This window comes from Phalangium opilio, unplaced genomic scaffold (genome assembly GCF_054372755.1).
Source record: "Phalangium opilio isolate 3A_F unplaced genomic scaffold, DU_Popi_V2 ptg000537l_1, whole genome shotgun sequence".
NCBI classification, from domain to species: domain Eukaryota; kingdom Metazoa; phylum Arthropoda; class Arachnida; order Opiliones; family Phalangiidae; genus Phalangium; species Phalangium opilio.
In genome coordinates, this window is record NW_028324243.1 from 2,815,793 (window position 1) to 2,841,802 (window position 26,010).

A 26,010-nucleotide genomic window follows, 5' to 3' on the forward strand; every position below is an offset into this window, starting at 1 on the left:
CAAACTCAAAACCGCGAAATTGCGGTAGTTTTCAGACGAATGGGAATTCGGTCGTAAGGCAGGAAACATAGAGACTATAAACCCCAAGGAGTGGCAGGAGTGCCTCAACTTGTTGCCCTTAATATAGGCGGCGTTGCTGGTACAGGACGACTTCCGCTAAGCAAAATTAAACGGGCCGGAAGCTCTCATGTACCAACTTAAGAGCAATATCATTATTTGCGCTTGTAGAGCGGGGGACCTGCCACTCCTTGGGGTTTATAGTCTCTATGCAGGCAAGCGGTTAATTACCATAGTAAAATTAACCTGAAATGGGTCAATAGGACCTTAAAACGGGGTAAATAGGGTCTTAAAGTGGTGAAAAAGGGTCTTTAATTGGGTAAACAGGGACTTTAAATGGTGTACTAACAGGTTGGTTTCACACCATGAACGTGGTGCTAAATATGGAAAAAAATAAATATTTAACAACTATTTCACTTCGCTTGGTTTAAGGGGGAAGTCTAGTGTTTTGAAGAAATAAAGGCAAATTTTCTTGAACTAAATACAAGATAACTAAATAAGATAGAACATCGCGGTTTGTTTTAAAAATAAATTTAATGTCTATTGTAGCGATTGATATAGTTTTGAGAATTTTTTAAGTATAATTTGTAGTCGTTAATTTTAATTTAAAATAGAGAACTCCCTGAACTGGAATCTCCAGTTCTAAACACTCGAATTGCAAAATTCCAATTGTCAGCGGTCCGTACCGAGGCTTTGTAGCGAATGATTTGCTTTCGTGACTCTAGCTTAAATAGATTTAAATTAAATGCGAAATTTGTAATCCGAAGCCAGCTTTTCAGGTTTTCTAAAGATGGCGCCACTATGTATGAGTTGGCTTTTGCTATAAACCTCATCTCAACCCTGGGCGAGTTCTAAGCCTTCCTGTCAATCATTCGTCCACGCCTGTATAACCCCATGCTCCCCAAATTTTACCGTCATATTATCTTTCTCTACACAGTCCTTCTATTGAATGGTGGGAGGGGGTATGAGGGAAGATTTTTTTTTGAATAGGCTTTTCTTGTGTATCCTTTCTCGAAGGTGGGCAAATTTTGTAGCTATTCATATATGGTTTGGGGCCACTTGGGCTCTGGGAATGATAGGATATCTCATGTGTTACAGCCATAATTTTAATTAGGCTCTCACTATAGTGTTCTAAGTATTGCAACGCCAATAAGTTTCTTTTTAGTTGTAATAATGATCATGTAATTTTTAGACAATAGTTACTTATTGTAATATTAAAAATTTTGAAAACGGGAATTTGAAAAATTAGCAATTATGGGTAGGAAAAAAGTATTCGTCCTCTATGCAGGAAGCCTCTATCACGAAAGAACCGTTTTAAACAAATTAGGAAAAATTGATTATCCGAAAGGTAAGAATGTTTAGATACCAAACTTTTAACATAATTTTATTGGTATGAATAGTGTTAATTAGGACCAGTTTAATAATTCCAACATGAGGGGTCGCTGGTCCCGAGGACCACTTACAAAATTCACCTTATTTCCAACCCTGGTAAGAATGTAGAACCCCCGCTGTAACATCCTTCATGCTCTGTAGTTCATCCCATCAGTAAGATTCACTGAAGTCTCAACCTAGACTCTCACTCTTATCTCTTTGAAAGTAATGTACTCTCCTCCAGTGGCAAAAAATTCTTTTCGGGAATTAACCGACACGGCTTGCTTAGTGCGCGGACCTCTATAGATACCAACTATCTCTCAAACCCCCCCCACCCCCATTTTCTTTATCCTGTTAGGGATTAACCTTCCCTGCTTTTTCTAGGAAGGGTTCGACAGTTTTAGATATAGTTTCGCCTGCACTAGCAGCTTAGACTGTCCCAATGAAGTTTATTTAGGCATGATTTTTTCGCACCTGACAGTCTACCGTTCGCCTCCACCCAAACCCCCCCTCTCAAGAGACGATTTTCAGAGCCATCTATATTTTCGATTAGGCAAAACAAAAATGTATAGTGCTGCCTCTAGTGGCGTATCTGCGTACTTCAAATCGCTAGACTTCCCCCTTAATAATGTGACATAGGTAGCGTACTTTGTCCCTACTTTAACGGCTTTAAAAAAGGAATGAGCCCCACCATTTTACAAAAGTATATAATATACGTAACATTTCGATAATAATAAAATTATAGCCATAAACAAAGATTTAGCGTTTCCTATCAGTTTTATATAAATTCTTACCAGTCAGGGATAATATGAACGTTTCTATTTTCCAGTAAGGAGGAACCGTCACTGTGAAAAAGGAACTGCATGTCCATTCGACTGGACAATCTTCAGCAGACGACATCACATTCACACTCTATAGATCAAATTATTCGCAGAAGGAGTGCCATCATAATTTGCTACGGCTTCTTAAAGACTCACCTACTAAATTGGTCCGTGAGTTTTATTTGAGACATTTTTTTTTTTTTTGCTCCGTGTGGGATGACGAGCTAGGGTTTACAATAAACCTTACAGCTCCAGGTAATAGTAGGTGGACATGAAGGGAGGAGGGTGAGGGACTAAATACTAAATTTTGAGGAATTTTCTTAGTCCTAGTTTAAAAGCAGGTAAGGGGGGGGGGCAAAACCAGATCAGAGGGGAGAGAGTTCCAGATGGGAATAACCCGCCGAAAAAAGGAGTGCTTCATGGGGTCTTTACAGGATGAGGGTAGGAAAAGTTTACGCCTATGCCCTCGGGTATTGTGATTTGCTGGAGGAGGATACCTAAAAAAAATTTTATCGTCACGGGAAAGAATACGAAATAAGCTAACTAGATCTAGGTAAGTACGTCGGGATGCGAGAGGCGACCAATTTAGAGCAGATAATCGCGCCCCACGTGGTAATTTACGAAGATGAAGGGGGATTTTTGAGGCCCTGGCCTGTATTTTATTTAATAAATTTATATCAGCAACGCGATATGGATTCCATATTTGATGTATGATTAAAACATTCTTCCGCGCACTTGCATATTCACACTGATCACATTTGAAGGGTTTTTCGCCTTTGTGATTGCATTGATGTGCGATCAAAACGTTCTTCCACGCACTTGCATATTCACACTGATCACATTAGAAAGGTTTTTCACCACTGTGAATGCGTTGATGCGCGATTAAATTAACCTTATGCCTGCAGGCATATTCACACTGATCACATTTGAAAGGTTTTTCGCCACTGTGAATGCGCTGATGTCTGATAAAATCACTCTTACGCGTACTTGCGTATTCACACTGATCACATTTGAAGGGTTTTTTACGACTGTGAATGCTTTGATGTGTGATCAAATCGCTCTTCCACGCACTTGCATATTCACACTGATCACATTTGAATGGTTTTTCACCACTGTGAATGCGTTGATGTGTGATCAAAGCATTCTTCCGCACACTTGCATATTCACACTGATCACATTTGAATGATTTTTCACCACTGTGAATGCGTTGATGTGTGATCAAATCACTCTTACGCGCACTTGCGTATTCACACTGATCACATTTGAAGGGTTTTTTACCACTGTGAATGCTTTGATGTGTGATCAATTCACTCTTCCACGCACTTGCATGTTCACACTGATCACATTTGAAGGGTTTTTCGCCACTGTGAATGCGCTGATGTCTGATAAAATCACCCTTACGCATACTTGCGTATTCACACTGATCACATTTGAAGGGTTTTTCACCACTGTGAATACGTTGATGAGTGATCAAATGACCCTTACGCGTACATGCGTAGTTACACTGATCACATTTGAATGGTTTTTCGCCACTGTGAATGCGTTTATGTCTTATAAAATGACTCTTGTTCGTGCTGGCAAAGTCACACTGACCACATTTGGAGCGTTTTCCTTTGTTACCCTTTATAAAGTGACGTAGATCTCTTTTAAATTCAGTAGAATGTTTGAATCGAATGGAACGTTTCTTCTTGATCTTTCCTACAAAAACATATAAAAGAAAAATAAAAACGCCATATATCCTTTCCAATTTTGTATCAAAACAAGTTGGGAAAACCAAAATATTACCTCTCCGAGCCTACTTACAAACCTATTTACCCAATATGGAAATGTTTCTTTTTTTATGAACAAATACTGAAGTTAATTTTATGAAATATTAAAGAGGTATACAAAAAGCATAGCGAACATACTGTAAATCAGACGACATTTTACATCCAATAAGGATATACTTGTACACATTAAAATCATCCAATGGGGGAAAACGGGAAATGAAGAGATAAAACTTTGCAGGGATACTACCTTTACGTGTTTGTAAAGGCCCAATTTTCTACTCCTCAACTGTATACCCTCTATGTTCAAAGCCAGATTCACAACAGGGTTGCCGTGTAAACACTATCCTCTCGTTTCACCTCAACGATTTTCTTAGTTTGTAAACATGACTGTTAACGTTACATAACACCAAAGCTTATTTGTGGCTACACGCACTGAAAGTAAATGCGCACCATATAACGCATGAAAACACGAAGCTATAATCCGATTACGATCAGACCTTTCACTGATCTGGGCTGCGTTCAGCAGAGCTCACCAAAAAAGACAGCGGATTTTGGAAAACGTTAACCGGCGAGCTCTGTCGTCATAGCTTTGCTGAACGCTTTTCTCCGGTCATCGGTGTTTTAAAAATTACGCTAGCGCAATAAAGCGTGCAAGGTACCAAGGCTTAACAAAAATTGTATGATAACATATTTATAGAGATAGAGAAGAACAACTTTTATAATTAAAATTAAAAAGACTAACTTGTCTCTTAAAATTCTCGCGTGATCAACTGGTTTCACGCCAATTAAATAGGTATAGTCCCATCAGAATCAGCAAGAGCTATTTGTAATAATACCGCCGTGTTTTTACAGCCAAGCTGAGAACTATGAGTTTGACCAAAGAAAATATACGCTCCGGGAATGGAAGGTATGTCTCGGGGTTGGGTTGATCAAGGACCTTCCGGTCTATGCAATTTCAATGTAGCCGGAAATACCTCGGTCTGCCTTTGGAGCGTACTAGGAGGGGAGAGACAAAAATTTACACTAGAGGAAGCTACAGTTTCCATTCCTGGGACCCTATTCTGTAAGCGTTTTTGGCCGTAAAGTTTTCGTGAACCGTAAAGATTACGGTCGGCTAAAACCGTTTTGAGAAAAAGTCTATTCTGTAACTTTTTGGACGAAAACTTAACGGTAACGGTAAACGTTAACTTTTCGTGAGCTCGAAGGCACCCGTTTGGGACTTTACGGATTAAAAACGAGTTGTTAAGCCTATTTCAAAAACGCTACTAAACTGATATATACTTAATTGTTACAAATGTATTTATTTTTGGTCATAATTTCAATTAAGTTTCGAGAGCGATATTTAAAATGACCTACCGATTTATGAAATTGGGAATTCTTCACTTTGCTGAAGAAGAAAAAAGGTAATGTTTTTCGCGATAAATGAAAGTGAATTAAGTTGACAATTTATAAACAATTAAAGAAAAACCAAGTGAACTATCTGTCAATAATTCTACTTAAGCCTAACGAAAACGCTACGGTGAAATTTTACCGGGAATTGAAAAATCAACGGGAAAAAAGTATTTACTTAACGGAAAAGTTATAGAATAGCATTTTTCTGGATTTTTCAGTTGACCGTTATGCGAAAAACGGAAAACTGGAAACTTTACCGGAACCGTAAGGTTTACGGTCGGGATCGAGAAAATTACAGAATAGGGTCCCTGGGGCGTGTATCTTCTTTGGTTTCACGTTATCCAAGAACCCGACTATTTTCTTTGGTGACCGCGCTGAGCACCGTGACGTTAAACTCCAAAAACAAAATCCCCTTCTGTTCGACACTGCTAATAGCGCTGAGCTCTGCTGAACGCGGCCTAGATTTTCACCTTGATGGATTATTCAATTATAAAATCTAAGCCTGATTATTTTAAAAGTGTATTTAACTTTCGGCCCACTCTGAACCGTTAATGTCTCTGCATTACAGAAACGAGAACCAAACCCAAGCGTTTACTTTTGGGTTCACTAGGCCTATTGACAAATAAAAGTTCATTTGACCGACATAGTATCGTTCTTCTTGTTATCAATAATGAAAGGATTATGCTATAAACAGATGTAGTATAGCTTAAGTAATAAATAAACATCCATTTCAATCAATAATTATAAAATATATTCTTGGGATAACAAAATGAAACAGAGCTTTAAAGCTACAAAACTACTAAAGGCATCGAAATTACGAAAAATATTTCCATATATTAATTTATACATTGTGAGAAAACCAAATATTAAGGTTTTGTAGGATTTCTTTCCACATCAACACAAGGCGAACTGCTAACGCGGTGTACTAGTGTAACAACGGACGGACACACACAGACAAACACATAGACTGCTGTTTTACCCTTTCCGTATTAATTTTGTTTAGAGAAACATGATAACCTTGAATACTAAAATAAATATAATTATTATAATATATTTTCTTCGTTAGTTATTCACCTTATTCAGCGTTACATCCTTTTTAAAAAGAACAATTAAACATTCTTGAGAGACTTGACTAATATTGGCGTTTGAAATGAAGCATACGCCAGTTGCTTCGCCTTACTTAAATAGGTAGTATATAAGGGTGTCGAACTACAGTTAAAAGCAAGAACAACCGCAAATGCGAAAACCTTTGGTAGACGATCCTACCCTAGGGAGCGGCTAGACGTTTCTCGTAACCCTAGCTGATCGCCGCGAATGTCTTAAACCAAACGATGACGATGGAGATGAAGCCAGGTGTACAGACTGGTGTCCATGTGGGATGGACAAAAACAAAGACCAGAAGATGGTGGTGTTAGAAGCCAGGTGTACAGACTGGTGTCCATGTGGGATGGACAAAAATAAAGACCAGAAGATGGTGGTGATAGAAGCCAGTGTGTACAGACTGGTTTCCATGTGGGATGGACAATGACCAGAAGATGATGGTGATTAGAAGCCTGTAAGTACTGACTGGTGTCCGTGTGGGATGGACAAAGACCAGAAGATGGTGGTGTGAGAATTAGAGGAGCTATTTCCGTGACTGTGAATGCAGTTCGGAAATGGCGAACACGTTTGCTCCGATTTGGAAACTGCGAACGCGGTCACGTGGGTGTAACAACAGACACACACACAGACAGACAGACAGACAGACAGACACACAGACACACACGTCAAAATTAGAACCTCTCCGTGACTACGTCACTCGGAGAGGTAACAAGTCACGTAAAAAACATTTACGTATTAGCTAGGTGTGGTTGAGGTGGGAAGGGCGTGTTAGTTTCGTATGTGCGAATGTAGTACAGTATTCATGTTTTCTAAATCGCTAACTTAATATTCGAGATGGCCCAACGTTTGGTGTACATTAAGTTCTTACCACATCTAGATAAAAAGGTTTTTTCGCCAGACAATCCACAAACATACACACTCACAATTCATAATCGTAAAGCCTGTGTTGAGACTTAGATTAAAAAATAGACCAGTAGACCAAAAAATAAGATTAGATATCAAGATAGTGTTTTAACTGATCTATTTTTTTATATATCTGTATATACTTGCATGAGTTAACAAGTCTAGAGTTAAGTTATTCCCCCATATACCAACTCTTCAGTATTAAGACGTAACAGCCTGTATGTCTTTCACAACGCAGATAAAAACCTAAAACAACTAAATATAAATATACATACATTGAAGGGTCAGGAGATGTTTTCAACGACAACTATAAATAAATAGCAGCAACCAAGCCTTTACACATAGTGTCCTTTCCGTGTGAAAATGAATCTCTCATTCTAGCTACCTTCCCCGTATTACCCATCCTCCTTCGCTAACCCCAAAAACCGGAGTAAAGAGAAAGTATTTTAATCCGTTTCGATACGGCGTTCCGTCAAAAGAAAGGTAAACTTAAGGGTTGCCGCAATCTAACCGGGTGAATACTTTGACGATGCCGATCTTATTTCTTTCCCTATACTTTGAAGAGCCTAAAGAGGATCTTTTCTTAACTATAGGTCCAGACAAACTTGTTTTACGTCCATCCGAAGTCGGAAAATTGCCTTTAACTCATACCATAGCGCTAATGTATTTCCTTTCGCATATTCTTTCACATTACAAGCTCCAACGTGGTAGCGGATCTTGCCTTAATCGCTTTCTATCCACGCTTGTTTTTCGTGTACCCGGGGTTAACTCACACACACATACAATCCATTAGCGCAGTGTGATTATATACCCACACCTTGCTAAATACAACAACATTCAAGCGCATTTCATAATAAAAGGTCTTTAATAACAACGTCCTCAATGAAAGATTAGCAAAGATGGAAACAGAGCTCGTCGAACGATACTTTCGGATAAAAATCGCAGACACCTTTATAGGCTATTCCTGACTATTAAGCAATTTTGCAACCGGGGGCCGAGATAATACGCGCCCCCTTAAGCCGGGAAGATAGAACATCAAATGTTGCTAAGGGGGAATAGTTTAACTCAATGCGCCTCCCACAAGCCTTGCGAAACGTTTGACGACACACTTCAAATGCCCAAGATTTTCCCTAATTTGGTGCACCCACGTCGATGTAGCGGACACGCTACATTTGGGCCTTCACAAACAACATCATAACATGACTTACCCATTCAGGCACCAAATTATGTTAACTTAACCCTAAGCCTATATCTTGAAGGAGAGAGTAATGGAGTGGAAACCCCCATACCTTGAGCGTTGCCTTTGTACCCCCACCTACGGCACCATAGTCCTCCCATCATTCCCAGCGGTTAGGTAGGGTCGTGCCGGACGAAATTGTAAAGGACGCTCCCTCTATCTCAAAAATAGAAGCTAGTTCTCATTCAAATAAAATGGCGCTACGCGGCAGCACTTAGCAATCGCCTACGGAATGGTAGGGGCGTGCGCGAGGTACACTGGGAGAGATATGGTGCCGCAGGTCGCCCATCATCATTTCCAATCCATCTGACTCCCTTATCCCTGCCTATATCCACCCTAATAAGATGGAGTCTCTAGCCAGAGGGAGCTCTATTGCACTACTTGCGCGCCCCCTGGTCTAGATAGGCCGAACTAGAGATAAGGGAAAAGTATATAAAGCCTGAACAGCCTTGGGAGCAGTGTGGCTAAGATCTGTCGTCGGCAGTAATAGACGGTCGCCCCTTCCGACCCTCTAACGGTTTATGGTATTATAGTGAATTCCCGCGCTCTCACACTAGTCGCGTACCGTTTCAAGACCAAAAGACACAGTTCACATGGCTCTTACTTATCACTGTAAGTGTTATGTTATTTTAGTACGGACATTCCCTACTGGCGCTTCCCAATTTAAGTATCACATTGTAAATAGCATTTTCATAAATTATTACTAAATTTAACTAACCCCATAAATTTATATTTTTGATGTATAAAACTAACCTAACCAGGATCTGGTATAATAAACGAGATAGAATTTTGCCACCTAATTTTGTCTCATTATTTCTTGCTCTGTAAACCTCAGCTTTTTAAGCAAATCGGTTACAAGCGCATTCCATTTACAGCTCTAAGGCGCTAGATCAGTTCGGGTTTCCGTTTCCCAATTGACGAGAAATGGACCCAAGATCCCATCGGTACTGATCTGTACAAAAGAGTTGCCTCGCTAAATTAGCATTGACGATTAGGAGGGGAAAGACCATCGTTAACGCAGCTCCGGAAATGAATCGGGTTTTAAGTCGCCTAGAGCAAATCCAGAGCGATCTTAGAGCAGTTAATTGGAATACACTATGCGGGAAAAAATTGCTTGTAATTTCCAAACAGGACGACGCGGTATTACCTTCGGAATTTTTTGGAGCGACATTTTCCGAACTATTCTTTTCAGCTTCAATCGGAACTTCGGGTTCATCGATTTCCATCGAAACAGAGGTCAATTCTGATAGTTCTAGTTTAGGCACACACACTGGCACACTCAATGACACCGAATCAGCAAACTCCCGATTTGGCAAGGATAGTTTCTCAGTTAGATTTTGTCTATTTTCAGTTTTCTTTGCATCTGTCAAACTGATTCCGGATTGGTTATCATCAAGATCGTTTTCTAGAGAATCGCTTTCGACATCTGCCTCAAGAGAAAGATCCAAATGTTTTTCGACTTCAACATTCAATTCCGGAACACGAAATTTCAGCGACCGAGTTTTAATATCCTTTGTTGAGACACTTTGCAATTTACGATAAGAATCATTAATGTTAATATTGTTCTCGAGAGGTTCCCGTGGCAAATCGCTTTCCACCTTTGAGTTAGGAGACATTACGACTTCATTTTTCACCTCGAGGTCAGGTGAAGGCGCGCAAAGAGGCAAACTGTCACTGTTTTTCAGTCTAGCGACACTTACATTCGTAATTCGCCTTATTAGCCCCATTTTTTCAGCCTTTTTCAAGGTAATTTTAGTTTCGGTGTTTGTATCGCCAACCTCCGCAACGCATTGAGGCTCAGAAACAGATGGTGATTTTGGAATAATATCTTCTTTGCCCAGCATGCCTTGGACATTGACAGCTTCGGCATTTCGCAGTGACCCTATTTAATGAAAAACATTAAAATTAATAAGTGTCTTATTAAGTGAGAACTACATCAGGTTGGGTAAGCGTTACTACATTGCCACATGTAGTCTTTGGCAATTAGTAAGCCTTTTAAACAATACATTACACAGACCATGTCCCTTACCAGCAATAAGCCGCGTCAATTAGAAGCATAATTAACGTCAGTGAAGCAATCGAAATTTACGTACCATTACCAGACTTCTTGAGTTTATTGGCCTCCGTGTCAAGTAGATTTTGGGAAATGTCGTTGATTATCTCAGCAGCTGTACTTAGCAAACTATTCAAATAAAAACAGTTCCGTTTTCAATATAAATAAAATCTACGAGAGATTGCCATGTTTAGTGTAATATAAACGGTCTACGGACGCTTTTAGCGACATCAGTTTTGCCATTATCGACTAAACATCCAAAATACCCAAGTCGCCCTTTAAATACCTTTGAATTTCCTCTTCTGGTTGATGCTGCGTCACAATTGAAAGGGTTAATTCCTGACCATTAATTCCAGAATCATTTTCAAAGGGTTCAGTTTTCACATCATTAGCTAATTGATGTATTCCACTTTTCTCCTATTTTTCAATTAATTAACAATAATTAAACTCGCATTCTTAACCTGATTCTCTTTTCTAAAGACCTTGAAAATAAAGAATGTATTCCATACCATCAGACCTTTGATTCTCCTTTCCAACTTTTTAATGACCCAATTAAGTCTTTCAATTTCGTGTAATTGCTTATTTATCAATAATGTTTTTTTCTCTCTCTCTTTTTCCATGTTTGAAATTGAAACATTACACTAAACAAAAAAAAGATTCCATTACAACCCTCGAGTTAATATTCTCGGGACTTTCTTTGGCCGAACGTATTTTAAAGGGAAGAAGGGGGATCAGCAACAAAGGTCCTCGTTGGGTTTCTTTGTTAATAAAGAGGGACATGTTACCAATATACCCTGAGATGAGAGACAATCCTGATAGGTATTGTCACCAATAATCTTAATTATTTCACCCACCCTTCTACTTTAAGGGACATAATAAAAATGGGTAATGGATCCTAAAAGGGTTTCTTATTTTTGAGCTTAATTTCACAATTCTAAAAAGGTACCCTCTATGCTTTGAAAAATACCTCGGCTTCCAGTTTCCAAATTCGATCATCTTTGGCTTTTAGTTCATTGATCAGATCATCTTTGCTTAAGTGATCGTAGTTACGATTTTCCTCATCTTTCATTTCCTAAAACAATGTTCCCGTATTTATCTATTTGCCTCAAACAGGGAATATTTCAATAATTTCGGAAATACCTCTTTAATCGCCACCCTTTGAAGATTTACTAAACTCATTTCGGAACTTAGTAAAGGGAGGCTGTGAAATTGTAAATCTTTCCTAAAGTAAAATGTTTATTCAAACTGAAGGTGTATCAAAAACGAAAGAATATCATAAAAGGATTCCCCAAACATTGTAACTTTCGCTATAAAGCTTAAAGAAATATGGCAAAGCTTAACCAGTGCAAATAAGTTGTCACAACCATCACAACTAATAGTGTAATTTTGTTCAAGGCTATTGAATTCCTCAAGCGCATTTTATGAATACAACTACAACTAGCACTTATAAATTATTTATTGTGCTAGTACTTTTAGTTTTTGAAATAGCAAAAATGATCCACTCCTTTTCAAGGCATAGTAGTTTCGATAGGTTTGGATCCGTTACACGCCTTATTTACATTAAAGTTGTATTATATTCATCACTTACCAGCTTAAACGTTCGACCATAACACGACAGTCTTTCACTAAATCCATCATACTTGGCACAGTTTCCCTGTTAAAGGGGCAGTTCGGACCGTGGGACAAACGACGATCTTCCTCATAGAGCTTAGCATAGCGGGTGGGTAAAAAAGGAGAGGGGGTCGGTCAGCCCCTTTAAGATAACCTTTATTTATTATTAGTTGACCGCAATCATAGCAATGAAAAACATTTCCGAGGCTGAGCCCGGGCTCACGATACGTCACAAAGTGAGCCTGAAGGTTCAACGGTAAAATTAACGAGAGCTTGCTCTGAGCCCTGTTACAAATTTTATGACTTTCTTGAGCTCCAGCGAGGTGAATTCAAAACTACGAGCCCGATCATTATGAAAGCAAGCTCAAGTTCAAGCTCACTTGAGCTTGCTAAATTTATTAAGACATAGCTCAAGCTTGAACTTGCTAAATTGACTGAGCAAGAGCTCCAGGCATGAACGAAATAGTGAACAATCCAGGACATGCCTTTAATGAAACAAGTTGGGAAAACCAAAATATTACCTCTCCGTGTCGAGAAGATTATATAAACTTAAGTATCCAATGAAAACGTCGACCTTTTTGCCCTCATCCTTTCCCGCACTTTGCGCTTCCGCATTTCTTCTTTACTCTCAACATTATCTTCCTTCATTTTACATATAAAAATCAAATACTCACAAAAAGAAGTGGCAAAAACCTGCTGGCTCTTTACAACCACTTAATTTGACTCAATATCCAATTTCCAACAACAATAATATACCGGTAGTTTAATTGACAACCTACTAGCATCGAAATTCTCATTAAGAATGGCTCCCGCGGATAAAAAAGGGCAATTTTCAACTAGTTGGGAGATATCTCATTAGATTTTAAAAATATCATTTGTCTTTTTTACCATTGCCTAACCGTTTGGATTTTTTTAAAGCAATCTTAGCACCAAAAAATATTTTTTGATACAAAATAAATGTTTTATATTCTTATTAAGAATAAAACATTTATTAAGCTTTTATCATGATCACTCTATACAACAGTAACAGGGAGTATAAACCCATTAGTGGAAGCAGTATTTTTTTTCCGAAACAATCTCGCTTATGTTTATCCTCTCTAGACTTCGCTAAAAACGTATTACTCCTACGTAAAATATTAATAGACAGGCAAGGATTCATACCATTAAAGAAGGAGCGCAATATTATCCATATTTTCATTTCATATACAGAGAAAAGAAATTATTATGTTTCTGAGAGGAGCTTCCCATTTTTGTTGTTGTTATGAAAAATATATCGCAATGCACGGGCCTTGATAGATATAGGAGGCAATGAAGGAAATATATCGCATGCACGGGCCTTGGTAGATATAGGAGGCAATGATAATCTCTCTCTTTGCACGAGAGGTTTATCTTTAATATTTAAATAAATATAATTATTTTTATTTATTTTAATCTTCAATAATTAACATTAATAATAGTTAAATCGTTTAAAATAAAGTTATACCTATTATAATCTCAAACATTGCTAATATTGACGTTTAAAGTGAAGGGTACCCCTCTTGCCCGCTTTCTTCAAATTTTGGGGTATATATACGAATCGTTTCCATTATAATAGTAAGGAAAAAGCGCAATTGCGAAACCTCTGGTGGTCGATCCCACCTTATGGAGGCTAGACGTCTCTCGTAACCCTAGCTGATCGCCGCGTATATCCTAAAACCAAACGATGATAATGGAGTAGAAGCCAATGATACAGATTGGTGTCTATGTGGAATAGACGGAAGACCAGTGTATGGTGGTGTTAGAAGCCAGTGTAAGTAGAGACGGGTGTCAATGTGGGATTGACAAAGAACAGAAGATGGTGGTGTTGGAAGCCAGAAAAGTACCAGACTGGTGTTCATGTGGGATGGACGAAGACCAAACATGGTGGTGTGAGAACGCAAGTATAGAGTAGCCAACGGAAAGATATACAATTTTCCAAATTTCTGTGAACTGTCAATGCGGTCCGGAAATTGGGAACACGTTTGCTCCGATACGCAAACTGCGAACGCGGTCACGTGGGCGTAACAACGGAGAGACAGACACACAGACAGACACGGCCGTTACAGAACCTCTCCTGGACTACGTCACACGGAGAGGTAAAAACCCATCCTCTATGTGTAACAAGCGACTACTAGTTCCCCCTGTTGAGACCAATTCGCGCCAGCGGAACTATGTCGTTTTAGGGACAAAATTAAAGGTCACGTGAGAGGGTAGCTATCTTTGGTGGCATACACGAAATAGAGAATGCGGTTTATGTAAACAGGGAGAAATGAGGTAAGCTGTAAATACCAGCTATCACTGATACAGTTTGGAAATACACAGTGCTTATTCTTAACTAATTTACTTAAATAACGACCAAATTCCAATAATTTCAAGAAAATTGAAACGCCATTAGATTCTAAAACTTCAAATATTATTCTTCATTTGTTCACTCGCAGATGGCGTTAGCAAAACCGGAAATTACAGCTTAATTTGTCCCCAATTTATTTTTCTCTCTCAAACTTCCATCCCCTCCGCCTATCTTTCCACCCCGTTCTTGTTACAACAAGTGGATGTCTTGGTTTGTACGTGCAAAGGTCGGTTGTTAAGTCCTGGATTGTTCACTATTTCGTTCATGCTCCAGGAGAGCCCGCGAAAGATATTAGAGCGAGGTTGAGCTCGAGGCTTCGAGCAGAACCTGTCAAATTAGGCGAATGAACCCGAGCCGAGCTCATTTATAAAAAATAACTTTACTTAGCTTGAGCTCACATTGAGCTCCAAGGAAAAATTGTTTCAATTTTGAGCCCGAGCCGAGGTGAGCTCGCTGTGAATATTTATACGACGATGCCGCCATCGATAGTGAGCATATGTTTTTAGTAGGATAGTAGTAACAAGTTGGGAAACCAAAATAAACCTTTCCGAGTCGAGACGCAATTAAGAGGTTTTTCTTTACATAATTAAATATAATTGATATTAATTATTTTAATCGTCATTAATCGAACCAAAAGTAATATAAGAAACCTCCCTTCGGTTTAAATTTGCATGTTCATTCTGTACTGGCCTCTCAAGTACGACACTAAGGACCCCTAATTAAAAAGCCAATATATTGCTACCCCATTCATTTTGCATGTTTATTCACGAAGGGCTAAGTATGCGCCTCTTTTCCCGGCAGAAATACGGTAAAATTGCAATATTTTGGAAAAGGCGGCAATTTATTATGTTGATCAGAACAAAAACGGGGGAATATTTACCAACGATTAGTTGGCACGATGTAGCGTTCCATACTATTTTCTCCATTATAGGTTTTGCTTTTCTCGTAGGGGGAATACAAATTATACAACTATCCTACTAATCATTTTCCCACTATGGAAAACGACTTTAAAAACGGAATGAGCCCCACTATTTTACAAAAGTATATAATATACGTAACATTTTGATAATAATAAAATTATAGCCATAAACAAAGATTTAGCGTTTCCTATAGTTTTTATATAAATTCCTACCAGTCAGGGATAATATGAACGTTTCTATTTTACAGTAGGGAGGAACCGTCACTGTAAAAGAGGGAACTGCATGTTGTCCATTCCATAGATGGGCACTATCATATCATTTGATAGTTTTACCACTTGATACGATAGAAAACTAAATCTGCCCCTATCAAAGTATCAATTTTGATAGTTATTTTCGAGAAAAATTTGAATTATAATGATCGATTGAGTTTGATAGCTTAGAAAGTGCACTCGAAGTTGATATGATTCATTGATTCGTTGAAATCTTCTAGAGAAAAATATCGATTCTCAACGTGATCTGGCTACTAACCCCATCTTTTAGAAATCATAAAAAATGATAGGCATTATTCCTTGAGAAATAAATTGATTCTTTGAGTGAGTTTATTTGGCGACATCTGTTTTCTGATTTCATTTTAAAAAATTATGTGCTAATCTTTGATAGGCAATTTTGATAGTTATGAAAATTTCTGGAAAGATAAGTCGTTTTTTGAATGATATCGAAGTTTTTAATATATTTGAACGTTAGCAAGTGTAGGTTTATTCTATAAGAAGATTCTGTACTTGGTGGTCGTTATAACCCTCTCAAACAAATAAATAAAAATAAAATAAACGATGGTTCAACAGTTCAAACTGTGAAGACGGAGCTTCTTGTATATAGAAGCTCCGTGCTGTCACTGATGTGAACGACTACTCGAGGAGGAAGAACGATTCCACGAAATCATCCAAACGTAGAATTAGATAAATTAAAGTGTAGATTTTCTGATTTTTATTACCCACAGTTTTAATTGCAATTTTTGCCTTCAATTATTATTAGTTAACCGTTTATAGTAGATGGTTTAGATTAAATCAAGGGCGAATAATTTGAAAAAGTTTGGATAGTAGCTTTTGAACTATAGACAGTTAAAAGTCAAACTTGAGAAATGAGATTATGGAAATTATATGAATATATGAAAATATTAGAAATTCTACAAAATCAGGAAATATCAGGAATCGATTAAACAGAGTAAAAGTAGGTAGAGCCCAAATCAGTTTGATCGAAAACAATCAAATTTAAAGTCCGGAAATTAAATAATCGATTAATTTAGTCGTTCCTAAAGATTTCAATTTGATTTGATAGGCAAAAAATCTATCTAACAATGAGAGCCAATCTAACATATTGAAGGAAGATTTGATAGTTTCACCATCTATGATTTGTTGAGAGGGAAAAAATCTATCTAACAAATAATGCCCGTCTAAAATATAGCTAGAAGAATTGATAGTTTCGCCAAATATGATAGTTTGAGAGGAAAAATATCTATCTAACCAGCAGTGTCAGTCTAAAATATAGTCAGAAGAGTTGATAGTTTCGCTATCTATGATAGTTTGAGAGGAAAAATATCTATCTAACCAGCAATGTCAGTCTAAAATATAGTCAGAAGAGTTGATAGTTCCGCCATCTATGATAGTTTGAGAGGAAAAAAATCTATCTAAGAAGGAGTTCCACTCTAAAATATAGCCAGAAGAATTGATAGTTTCGCCATCTATGATAGTTTGATAGGAAAAAAATCTATCTAAGGAGGAGTGCCCAACTCTGGTCCATTCGACCATGAACGCTGGATCTCTAAAGGGACCGGAAAACGCCCGCCTTCCACTGTACAAACCGAGTCCTCTCTAGCATAGCGTCGGGGGAAGGGATGGGGGTTGTGAATTTGGGAACACTCAAGGCCATTCGGTCTTTTGTGATTCTGAATAAACCTATTGAAAAGAAATTTAAACGACCTTGGCCGTACCCGTTTTTTTTTATTTATTTTTTTACAAAGCAAACGTGCTATAGAGAAAAATCTATTCCGTTTACCAGTCCCTTTAGAGATCCAGCGCTCATGATTCGACTCGTCAATCTTGAGCAGACGACACGAAATCACATTCACAATCTATAGATCAAATTGTTCGCAGAAGCAGTGCCGTCATAATTGTCTACGGCCTCTTAAAGACTCACCTACTAGGTTGGTCCGTGAGTTTTATTTGAGACAGCAATAAATGATTAGAGACGACTGTAATCATCAGATGGTCCCTCTAAGATATCGGTACATTTTATTTTATATCCTGTTATTTTTTTTTCTTTAATCATTTATATATTGCCATTTGCAATTTGTCCAGCCTTATTTCTCAGCCTGGCTGTCAATTAGCCTGTCATACTCGTCTACGTCAGAAAGTTGGAAATAAGACAGGTTTACAAGTATGAAACCAGTTTATTAATTGTCGTTTTCACATGGTCGTTTTTGGAAAAAATAGACGGTGGGACCAGTTTCTAAATTCGGGGTTCCTTCTTAGAATTTTTCTAGCTCAACACATTTTCTACCAATTCTACTCCTATGTAGTTAGTACTCTTTGGCTAAAACTTCCCTACTATAGTTTTGTAGTCTATTGACTAATGATCTTGACTAGCGTCTATTCTAGAATGAGTTCTTGTAGTTCACAGCCAAGACCATAGTCAGTACTAGTTGCCAGTAGTCGTATAATTCAGTAGTGTATGGTACTAGTCACGTTACAGGATTTTGATCCTAATGGAGCTCTCGTACTCTGGCTGACTGATAGCGAGAGAAGTTATAGTCACCGAAAGGATGTAAAACGCAATAAGGATAGTTCAGAAAAGGATGAAGAACTTGAAATATCATTAGACATGTTGATTGGCTATAGTGGCAACTAGTTGTAAAATTGTGATAAGAAATAAAAGTTAACTGTTTTTGATTTTGATATCGTACTTTTTCCTACAGTAAAGAATTCAAAATCAATTATAATTTTCACCTTCTTTACTTTTATGCCTTTACGTGCTCTTAATTCACACCAATTTGAAAATTAAATTTATAATGGGACCAGTAAAAAATATTTAATGCAAGTATCACTGGCCCTAAGGACCAGTTTAGTAATTCCAACATGAGGGGTCACTGGTCCCGAGGACCACTAACAAAATCCACCTTACTTCCAACCCTGAATACGTCATCTGCCCTGTAACTGGAATTCCCGTTAGACAATTATGTTTGTTCCCCCATTGCCTTCTTTCGAGTAGCACCATACATTGTGTGGATTTTTACTCAAGAAGAAAAGTAACAACGGACAGACAGACACAACACACACAGACATCCTGGACATTACCTTTTCGTGACATCCGTTGAGTCTGAGAGATAACAAGATGACCCAGTCATATAACTTTTTACCGCCCTCTAGTGACAAGAATTAGTATTATTATATTTATTATAAGATGACCCCAGCTAATTTAGAATTTCGGGTTTTTTTTTTCATTGTTCATAAAATAGCATTCCTATTATGAATAAAATCAATCTAGTAATAAACTACAGTAACTTACTCATTAGGTTCATTTTAAACTTAACCCACAGAACTTTATCTTAATTAAATTACAGAATAATATTTATTAAACTAGGGTTGGTACTGGTAAATGTGAACGATTCTATATTTTCTTTAAAATTTTCTGGCTAATTTTTGGGCGGCTTAAATTCCTTTTAAAAGGGCTCTATTTGTGGATTGAATATTGAGGATTACGATAAAAATGGTATGAACATTGTAGGAATACGTGGATGAAAGATACGAACCTATATACACACCAATTCGGACTAATCAACTTAAGTTGATGCCAATTTTAGGTGTTGCTTAATACAATACCATCGGGGAATAAGCTTTAGCAAGAGCTAAAATAATCCCACGATAACAAACCTTTAATCGTTAGATAGATCACGTTTTTCACTATAAAATTGATATTAATATCTGTGGTTTCGATTCGGAATTCGATTTTATAAATAGAGTTAGATAAAAGCAAGAAAAAATTGCTAATGTTTCAAGGTTAATTAGAATCCTTTTTAAGCTATTTTACTAAAAAATACGAGTTGGGAAAACCAAAATATTACCTCTCCGTGTCGAGAAGATTATATAACCTTAAGTATCCAATGAAAACGTCGCCTTTTTACCCTCATCCTTTCCCGCGCTTTACGCTTCCGCATTTCATCCTTACTCTCAACATTATCTTCCTCCATTTTACATACAAAAATCAAATACTCACAAAAAGAAGCGACAAAAACCTGCTGGCTCTTTACAACCACTTAGTTTGACTTAATATTCGACTTCCAAACACAAATATTTACTGGTAGATAAATTGACACCCAACAAGCAAAGAAAAATTCTCAAGAATGGCTCCCGCAAATTTAAAAGGTCTATTTTCAACTAGGTGGGCGTATCTGATTAGATTTAAAATATATATTTTTGAAATTTTTAGTCTGGCTGTTATCTACACCTAGATGGTTTTTAGTCAAACAAACAAGGAGCAAAAACACAATAGTGGAAGCTTCAGTCTTATTTAAAACATGTAAAACAATTATCATCTCTGCAAATAGCTTACACATGTCTTTTTACCAATGGCTAACCGTTTGGATTTTTCTAAAGCAACCTTAGCACCAAAAAATATTTTTTGATACAAAATAAATGTTTTATATTCTTATTAAGAATAAAACATTTTTTAAGCTTTTATCATGATTACTCTATACAACAGTAACAAGGAGTATAAACCCATTAGTGGAAGCAGTATTATGTTTTCCGAAACAATCCCGCTTATGTTTATCCTCTCTAGACTTCGCTAAAAACGTATTACTCCTACGTAAAATATTATTAGACAGGCAAGGATTCATACCATTAAAGAAGGAGCGCAATATTATCCATATTTTCATTTCATATACAGAGAAAAGAAATTATTATGTTTCTGAGAGGAGCTTCCCATTTTGGTTGTTAAAATAAAGTTATACCTATTGTCTTCTCAAACTTTGCTAATATTGACGTTTAAATTGAAGCATACCCCTCTTACCCGATTCTTTTAAAATTTTGGTATATAATATATGGAAATCGTTTCCCTTATAATAGTAAGGAAAAAGCGCAATTGCGAAACCTCTGGTGGTCGATCCCACCTTATGGAGGCTAGACGTTTCACGTAACCCTAGCTGATCGCCGCGTATATCCTAAAACCAAACGATGATAATGGAGTAGAAGCCAATGATACAGATTGGTGTCTATGTGGAATAGACGGAAGACCAGTGGATGGTGGTGTTTGGAAGCCAGTGTAAGTTCGAACTGGTGTCAATGTGGGATTGACAAAGAACAGAAGATGGTGGTGTTTGGGAGCCAGAAAAGTACCAGACTGTTGTTCATGTGGGATGGACGAGGACCAAACATGGTGGTGTGAGAACTCAAGTATAGACAAAGAAAATATAGAACTATCGTACCCTATCGTTCCTATTATCTTTCGAAACTTTGCTAATATTGACGTTTAAAGTGAAGGGTACCCCTCTTGCCCGCTTTCTTCAAATTTTGGGGTATATATACGATTCGTTTCCATTATAATAATAGATAAAAACGCATTCGCGTGAACCGATGGTGGAAGCCCTGCCATTGGGAGGCTAGACGTTTCTCGTAACCCTAGCCGATTTCCTCGTATATCTTAAACCTAACGAAGACGATGGAGTAGAAGCCAATGTTACTGATTGGTGTCTAAGTGGTATAGACGAAAGACCAGTAGATGGTGGTGTTAGAAGCCAATGTTGCAGATTGGTGTCTATGTGGTATAGACGAAAGACCAGTAGATGTTGGTTGTTAGACGCCAATGACGATAGATTAGTGTGTATGTGGTATACACAAACTAGTGTCCATGTGGAGTGGACGAAAACCAAAACTGGTGTTGTGGGAACTCAAGTAGAGTAGCCAACGGAGAGTAATACAATTTTCCAAATTTCTGTGAACTGTCAATGCGGTCCGGAAATTGGGAACACGTTTGCTCCGATACGCAAACTGCGAACGCGGCCACGTGGGTGTAACAACGGACAGACAGACACACAGACAGACTCACACACACACAGACACGGCCGTTACAGAACCTCTCCTGGACTACGTCACACGGAGAGGTAAAAATGTAAAAGTGGTGTGAGAAATCTACGTTCGGATAATATTAACTTTAAAATACATCATTGACCCAAAAAAGACTCAAATTTCGCGCCATTAGTAAGTTTATCAATTTAGTGGTAAGAGGGCGGTAGCTACCACTACTTATTGGGCGGGAAAGCGAGAAAACGAGACAGCTGTTATGTGAGGTATCGAAATAAATAGGACTTCTCAACAAATTATTGAACATTTTCACTAGGGTATTTGTTTTAACTATATTATCCTATTATCACTTATCACATCTGCGTAAACTTTAATCTAGGTGCATGAATTTAGGCCCTACGTAATGGTAGCTCCTTCAGGGTTGCCATGGAATTTTCAGAACCAAATTCTCCGACTTTTCCAGGTTTTCCCTGTTCTTTTTCTCAGATTTTCCCTGACCTTTTAGGCCGAAAGTGTGAATGTTTACAGCACGTTTTAAGTGCTTATAATTAAATAAACTCTCTACAATAAGTTTTCCCACCATGTATTTGTTGCACCAAAACAAATAAAAAACATTTTAACTATAAATAACAGTCCAAGAGAGCATTTACTTTACAAAAAAAATTCTAGACATTTTCAAGGATTAATCTAGAGTTTTCTGTGTTGAGAGAGCATGAGGAGAAACTTTCATTACTCTTTCAATAAAGACTTATTCCCAGAAGTTATACCCACTAAAATCAAATTCCCTGACTTTGCTGAAATTTTTAAAATTCCCTGACTTTCCCTGACCTTTTCGGGCCATTTTTAAATTCCCTGACTTTTCCAGATTTTCCAGGATTTCCAAGTACTGTGGCAACCCTGTCCTTTCCTAGGGCCTTTTTTATTCCTCCCGTTTGATTATCATTGTTGTTCACATTTGGGTCCAGTGTTCAGTCACTACCACCTAGTATATATATATTTTTGTAATAGTGTGTATCCTTGTAAAGAAAGTATTAAAAACAGAACTGTTGTTATCTAGTTCCAGTATGACTTAGCGAAGCATTTGTCTTTCTTAATTAGATCGAACATTCGTTAGTAAAAGATATAAGAAAACGAAACATTTAGGGTCAGGGTGTTTACATTTATCAGCGATTGTTCACATTTGGGGTCCTCTGAGGGGATTGGGAAATAGGATATGGTGCAATATTTAAGAGAGTTAAAAGGCTGGAAACATAGCGAATTGCGTCTAAAGAATCATATTTCATATCCTGAAAGTTTCTGGTGTCTAACGTTAGCTCCACGGAAGTTATTCAAAGATTGGCAAAAAGTGTTCACAATTACCAGTACTAACCCTATAGTAACTTCCTCAATCGGTTAGTTTTAAACTTAACTAAACTACATCATTATTTGTAAGGTTATCATAAACTATATTATAATATTATTTAAATTAAAGCATAATATTAATTAAATTAAAGTATAATATTAATTAAATTAAAGTATAATATTAATTAAATTAAAGTGTAATATTAATTAAATTAAAGTATAATATTAATTAAATTAAAGTATAATATTAATTAAAGTATAATATTAATTAAATTAAAGTATAATATTAATTAAATTAAAGTATAATATTAATTAAATTAAAGTATAATGTTAATTAAATTAAAGTATAATATTAATTAAATTAAAGTATAATATTATACTACAGTCGTGCGGTTCGGGAATTTCTTAACGAACAATATTCAGGAATTCTAGAGGGCCGGTAGGCCCTTCTAGATAAGATCCCACACCCTCGTGTAATGTTAAATGAAAATTCACAGATTTTCGCCGATTTTCCCATAGGAATAACATGGCGTTTTTGGTGCTCCTGCACATCAAATCATTTAAAACCTAAAGCGAAGTTACGTTTCGGAATACTTTCAAATTAACAAGTAACTATTCAAGGTGTGCCTTTTTTAAGTTTCATCAAAATTAATTAAGTCTAAGTATTTTAATTTAATTAAAAATGTAAGTACCTCAAAAGATTATTCTACAGCAGACGACGCTAATTGTTCATTACTCTACAGTAGACGACGCTAATTTGCCATTTCACCGCCTTGAAACTTTAACTTGATATTTTTCAATAAATATAACACTATATTTATTAAAAATTTCTCTGGCGGGTCTAATTTTCGTTTAATTATGTGTCTCGGTTGAAATTCTATACTTAAGATACCTTTTAAATTTATATTTTTTTATGTTAGTTTCGACCAAGGCTTAAGTTGCCTCACTTAGGCCATGGATTTATAATAAAAGCTTACGCTTCATGGATATTTCGCTGTAGCCTTTTGATTTTAAACACATTGTAACATGGCTGCCAGATTCCTTGGAGTTTCTACTCCTTGGGTCTGGCAGGGTATATATACCTCCATGTTACATGCTCCTCCTCCTCAGAATCTTTGTGATTTTTTTCTGTTAATTCAGTCACTAGTCAGCTCTCGGACAGAGCGGTTGATCTTTTTGTTATATAACCTGTTAAGTGTACGGTCTAGTTGGGTTTATCCCTTTCTCTTGATATTAATAAAATTTTTGAAGACTCTTCTTCTACTTTGGATTCAAAAATGAGAGTTGTCTTTGATTATTTTTATGGCCCTCGGGAAAATCCTCCTCCTCAGAATCTCTGTGATTTTTTCTGTTAATTCAGTCACTAGTCAGCTATTGGACAGAGCGGTTGATCTTTTTGTTATATAACCTGTTAAGTGTACGGTCTAGTTGGGTTTATCCCTTTCTCTTTATATTAATAAAATTTTTGAAGACTCTTCTTCTACTTTGGATTCAAAAATGTGAGTTGTCTTTGATTATTTTTATGGCCCTCGGGAAAATCCCCCTTTTATTCTAGTTAATTGCTACCGAGGGTTACAACATTTATGTCATAAAAATTCGCGCGGGTGGGGACTGGGGGGCTGATGACGTAGAAATTGAGGCAAACTTTTTTCTTTCGGCGCACGTGCGCGCGCGCTTTTCATAAAATAATTTCGCGCGAGCTATTAAAAATTAGAACTCGATCACGTGAAAAACTTCAACCCCCTCTGATTTTGCCTCAAATTCTACGTCACAAACGCGCGTGCCAGGCTGGTACTATTTCAGACGAGGAATAAATGTTGTGCGCGTTTTAAGGTGAGTTAAATATCAAGGAAGCGTAAGCTTCTATTATTAATCCATGCTTAGGCAGACTATTGAGTGAGTCTATGCAATGGGTGATGTAAAAGCTTGAAGGATAGATGGATCAGTGTTGGAAATAAGGATTTTTTTAAAACTGGACCTGTGGCCTAGGTATTTTAATTAAAATAACTGGCCACGGTGCCACTCACTGTAAACGTACAAGGGAATTGAACGCAATGTCATGGATAATTGCAATCGTAAAGTGCACTGTAAAAGATACGGCTTTGATAGTTTAAAAATCGTGGCAGGAGGTTGGTTTTGAAGTTGACTATAAAGCTCGGGTTCTAAAACGAATTGTGAGCCGTACCTTCTAAGAATTAGTAGAAGTGTAGAACCATTTTTAACCGTGTCCTAGAAGTGAAAAATTTCGCATTTCAGGCAAAAAATTGTTTTATAATAGATTAATACAAATGCAGACTGAAGGAACAGATATTATATGAAAAAGGACTTGGTTTGCCCAAGCCTATAAAACAAAACGATAAGAGTTTTTTCCAGTTGACTGAAGCTCGGATATTTTATTTTTCTATATAATTTTAAAGACAATCCGTATTTAACTACTCTTTAGAATTTAATTCATTCTCCTGATTTTACTGGTAATGGATTTATTTCCTATAAATTAATTGAAATAAAAAATTACTTATCTCAGATTTTTCAACAACAATTTCATTTTCGTAAAATTTTATCATGAAAAATCTGAGATAAGTAATTTTTTATTTCAATTAATTTATAGGAAATAAATCCATTACCAGTAAAATCAGGAGATTGAATTAAATTCTAAAGAGTGGTAAAATACGGATTGTCTTTAAAATTATATAGAAAAATAAAATATCCGAGCTTCAGTCAACTGGAAAAAACTCTTATCGTTTTGTTTTATAGGCTTGGGCAAACCAAGTCCTTTTTCATATAATATGGATAGGACGCGCTGGACCAGTGGCGAGGCCTCCCCGTTCTCCAGATTTAAATCCACTGGATTTTTTCTTGTGGGGAAACATGAAAGCGATGGTTTACTTTTCACCCATTCCAACAGGAGATGTTCTTTTGGGAGCGCATTCAACATGCTGCGGCGAGCATTCGAGCAAATCTGGAAATGCTAAACAGTGTGCAAGGGTCTTTT

The 26,010-nt window shown here is 37.1% G+C and overlaps 1 protein-coding gene and 1 long non-coding RNA gene across 7 annotated transcripts in view; one reads left to right on the plus strand and one right to left on the minus strand.

Annotated features, from left to right (window-relative positions):
* Window positions 1–419: 419 nt before the first annotated feature.
* LOC149588831 (uncharacterized) overlaps window positions 420–26,010 on the minus strand; it is a 38,014-nt gene continuing 12,423 nt past the window's right edge. For 4 of the 6 annotated variants that reach the window (XM_089862228.1, XM_089862227.1, XM_089862229.1 and 1 more), the window contains 5 exons: window positions 11,214–11,345; window positions 10,991–11,121; window positions 10,745–10,833; window positions 9,799–10,533; window positions 421–3,947 (listed from right to left, as the gene is read on the minus strand). In XM_089862228.1, the coding sequence (XP_089718354.1) occupies window positions 3,091–3,947; window positions 9,799–10,533; window positions 10,745–10,833; window positions 10,991–11,121; window positions 11,214–11,345 (1,944 nt within the window). In that variant the 3' untranslated portion in view covers window positions 421–3,090. Of the gene's footprint in view, window positions 3,948–9,798; window positions 10,534–10,744; window positions 10,834–10,990; window positions 11,122–11,213; window positions 11,346–11,671; window positions 11,777–11,844; window positions 11,927–12,292; window positions 12,470–15,066; window positions 15,399–15,563; window positions 15,886–26,010 lie in introns of those variants that run through there. The other 2 variants (XM_089862231.1, XM_089862226.1) reach the window with 2 other exon arrangements.
* LOC149588832 (uncharacterized) lies at window positions 17,768–18,554 on the plus strand. Its single transcript, XR_016379823.1, has 2 exons — window positions 17,768–17,884; window positions 17,958–18,554. It is a non-coding gene; the product is annotated as an uncharacterized LOC149588832 (long non-coding RNA).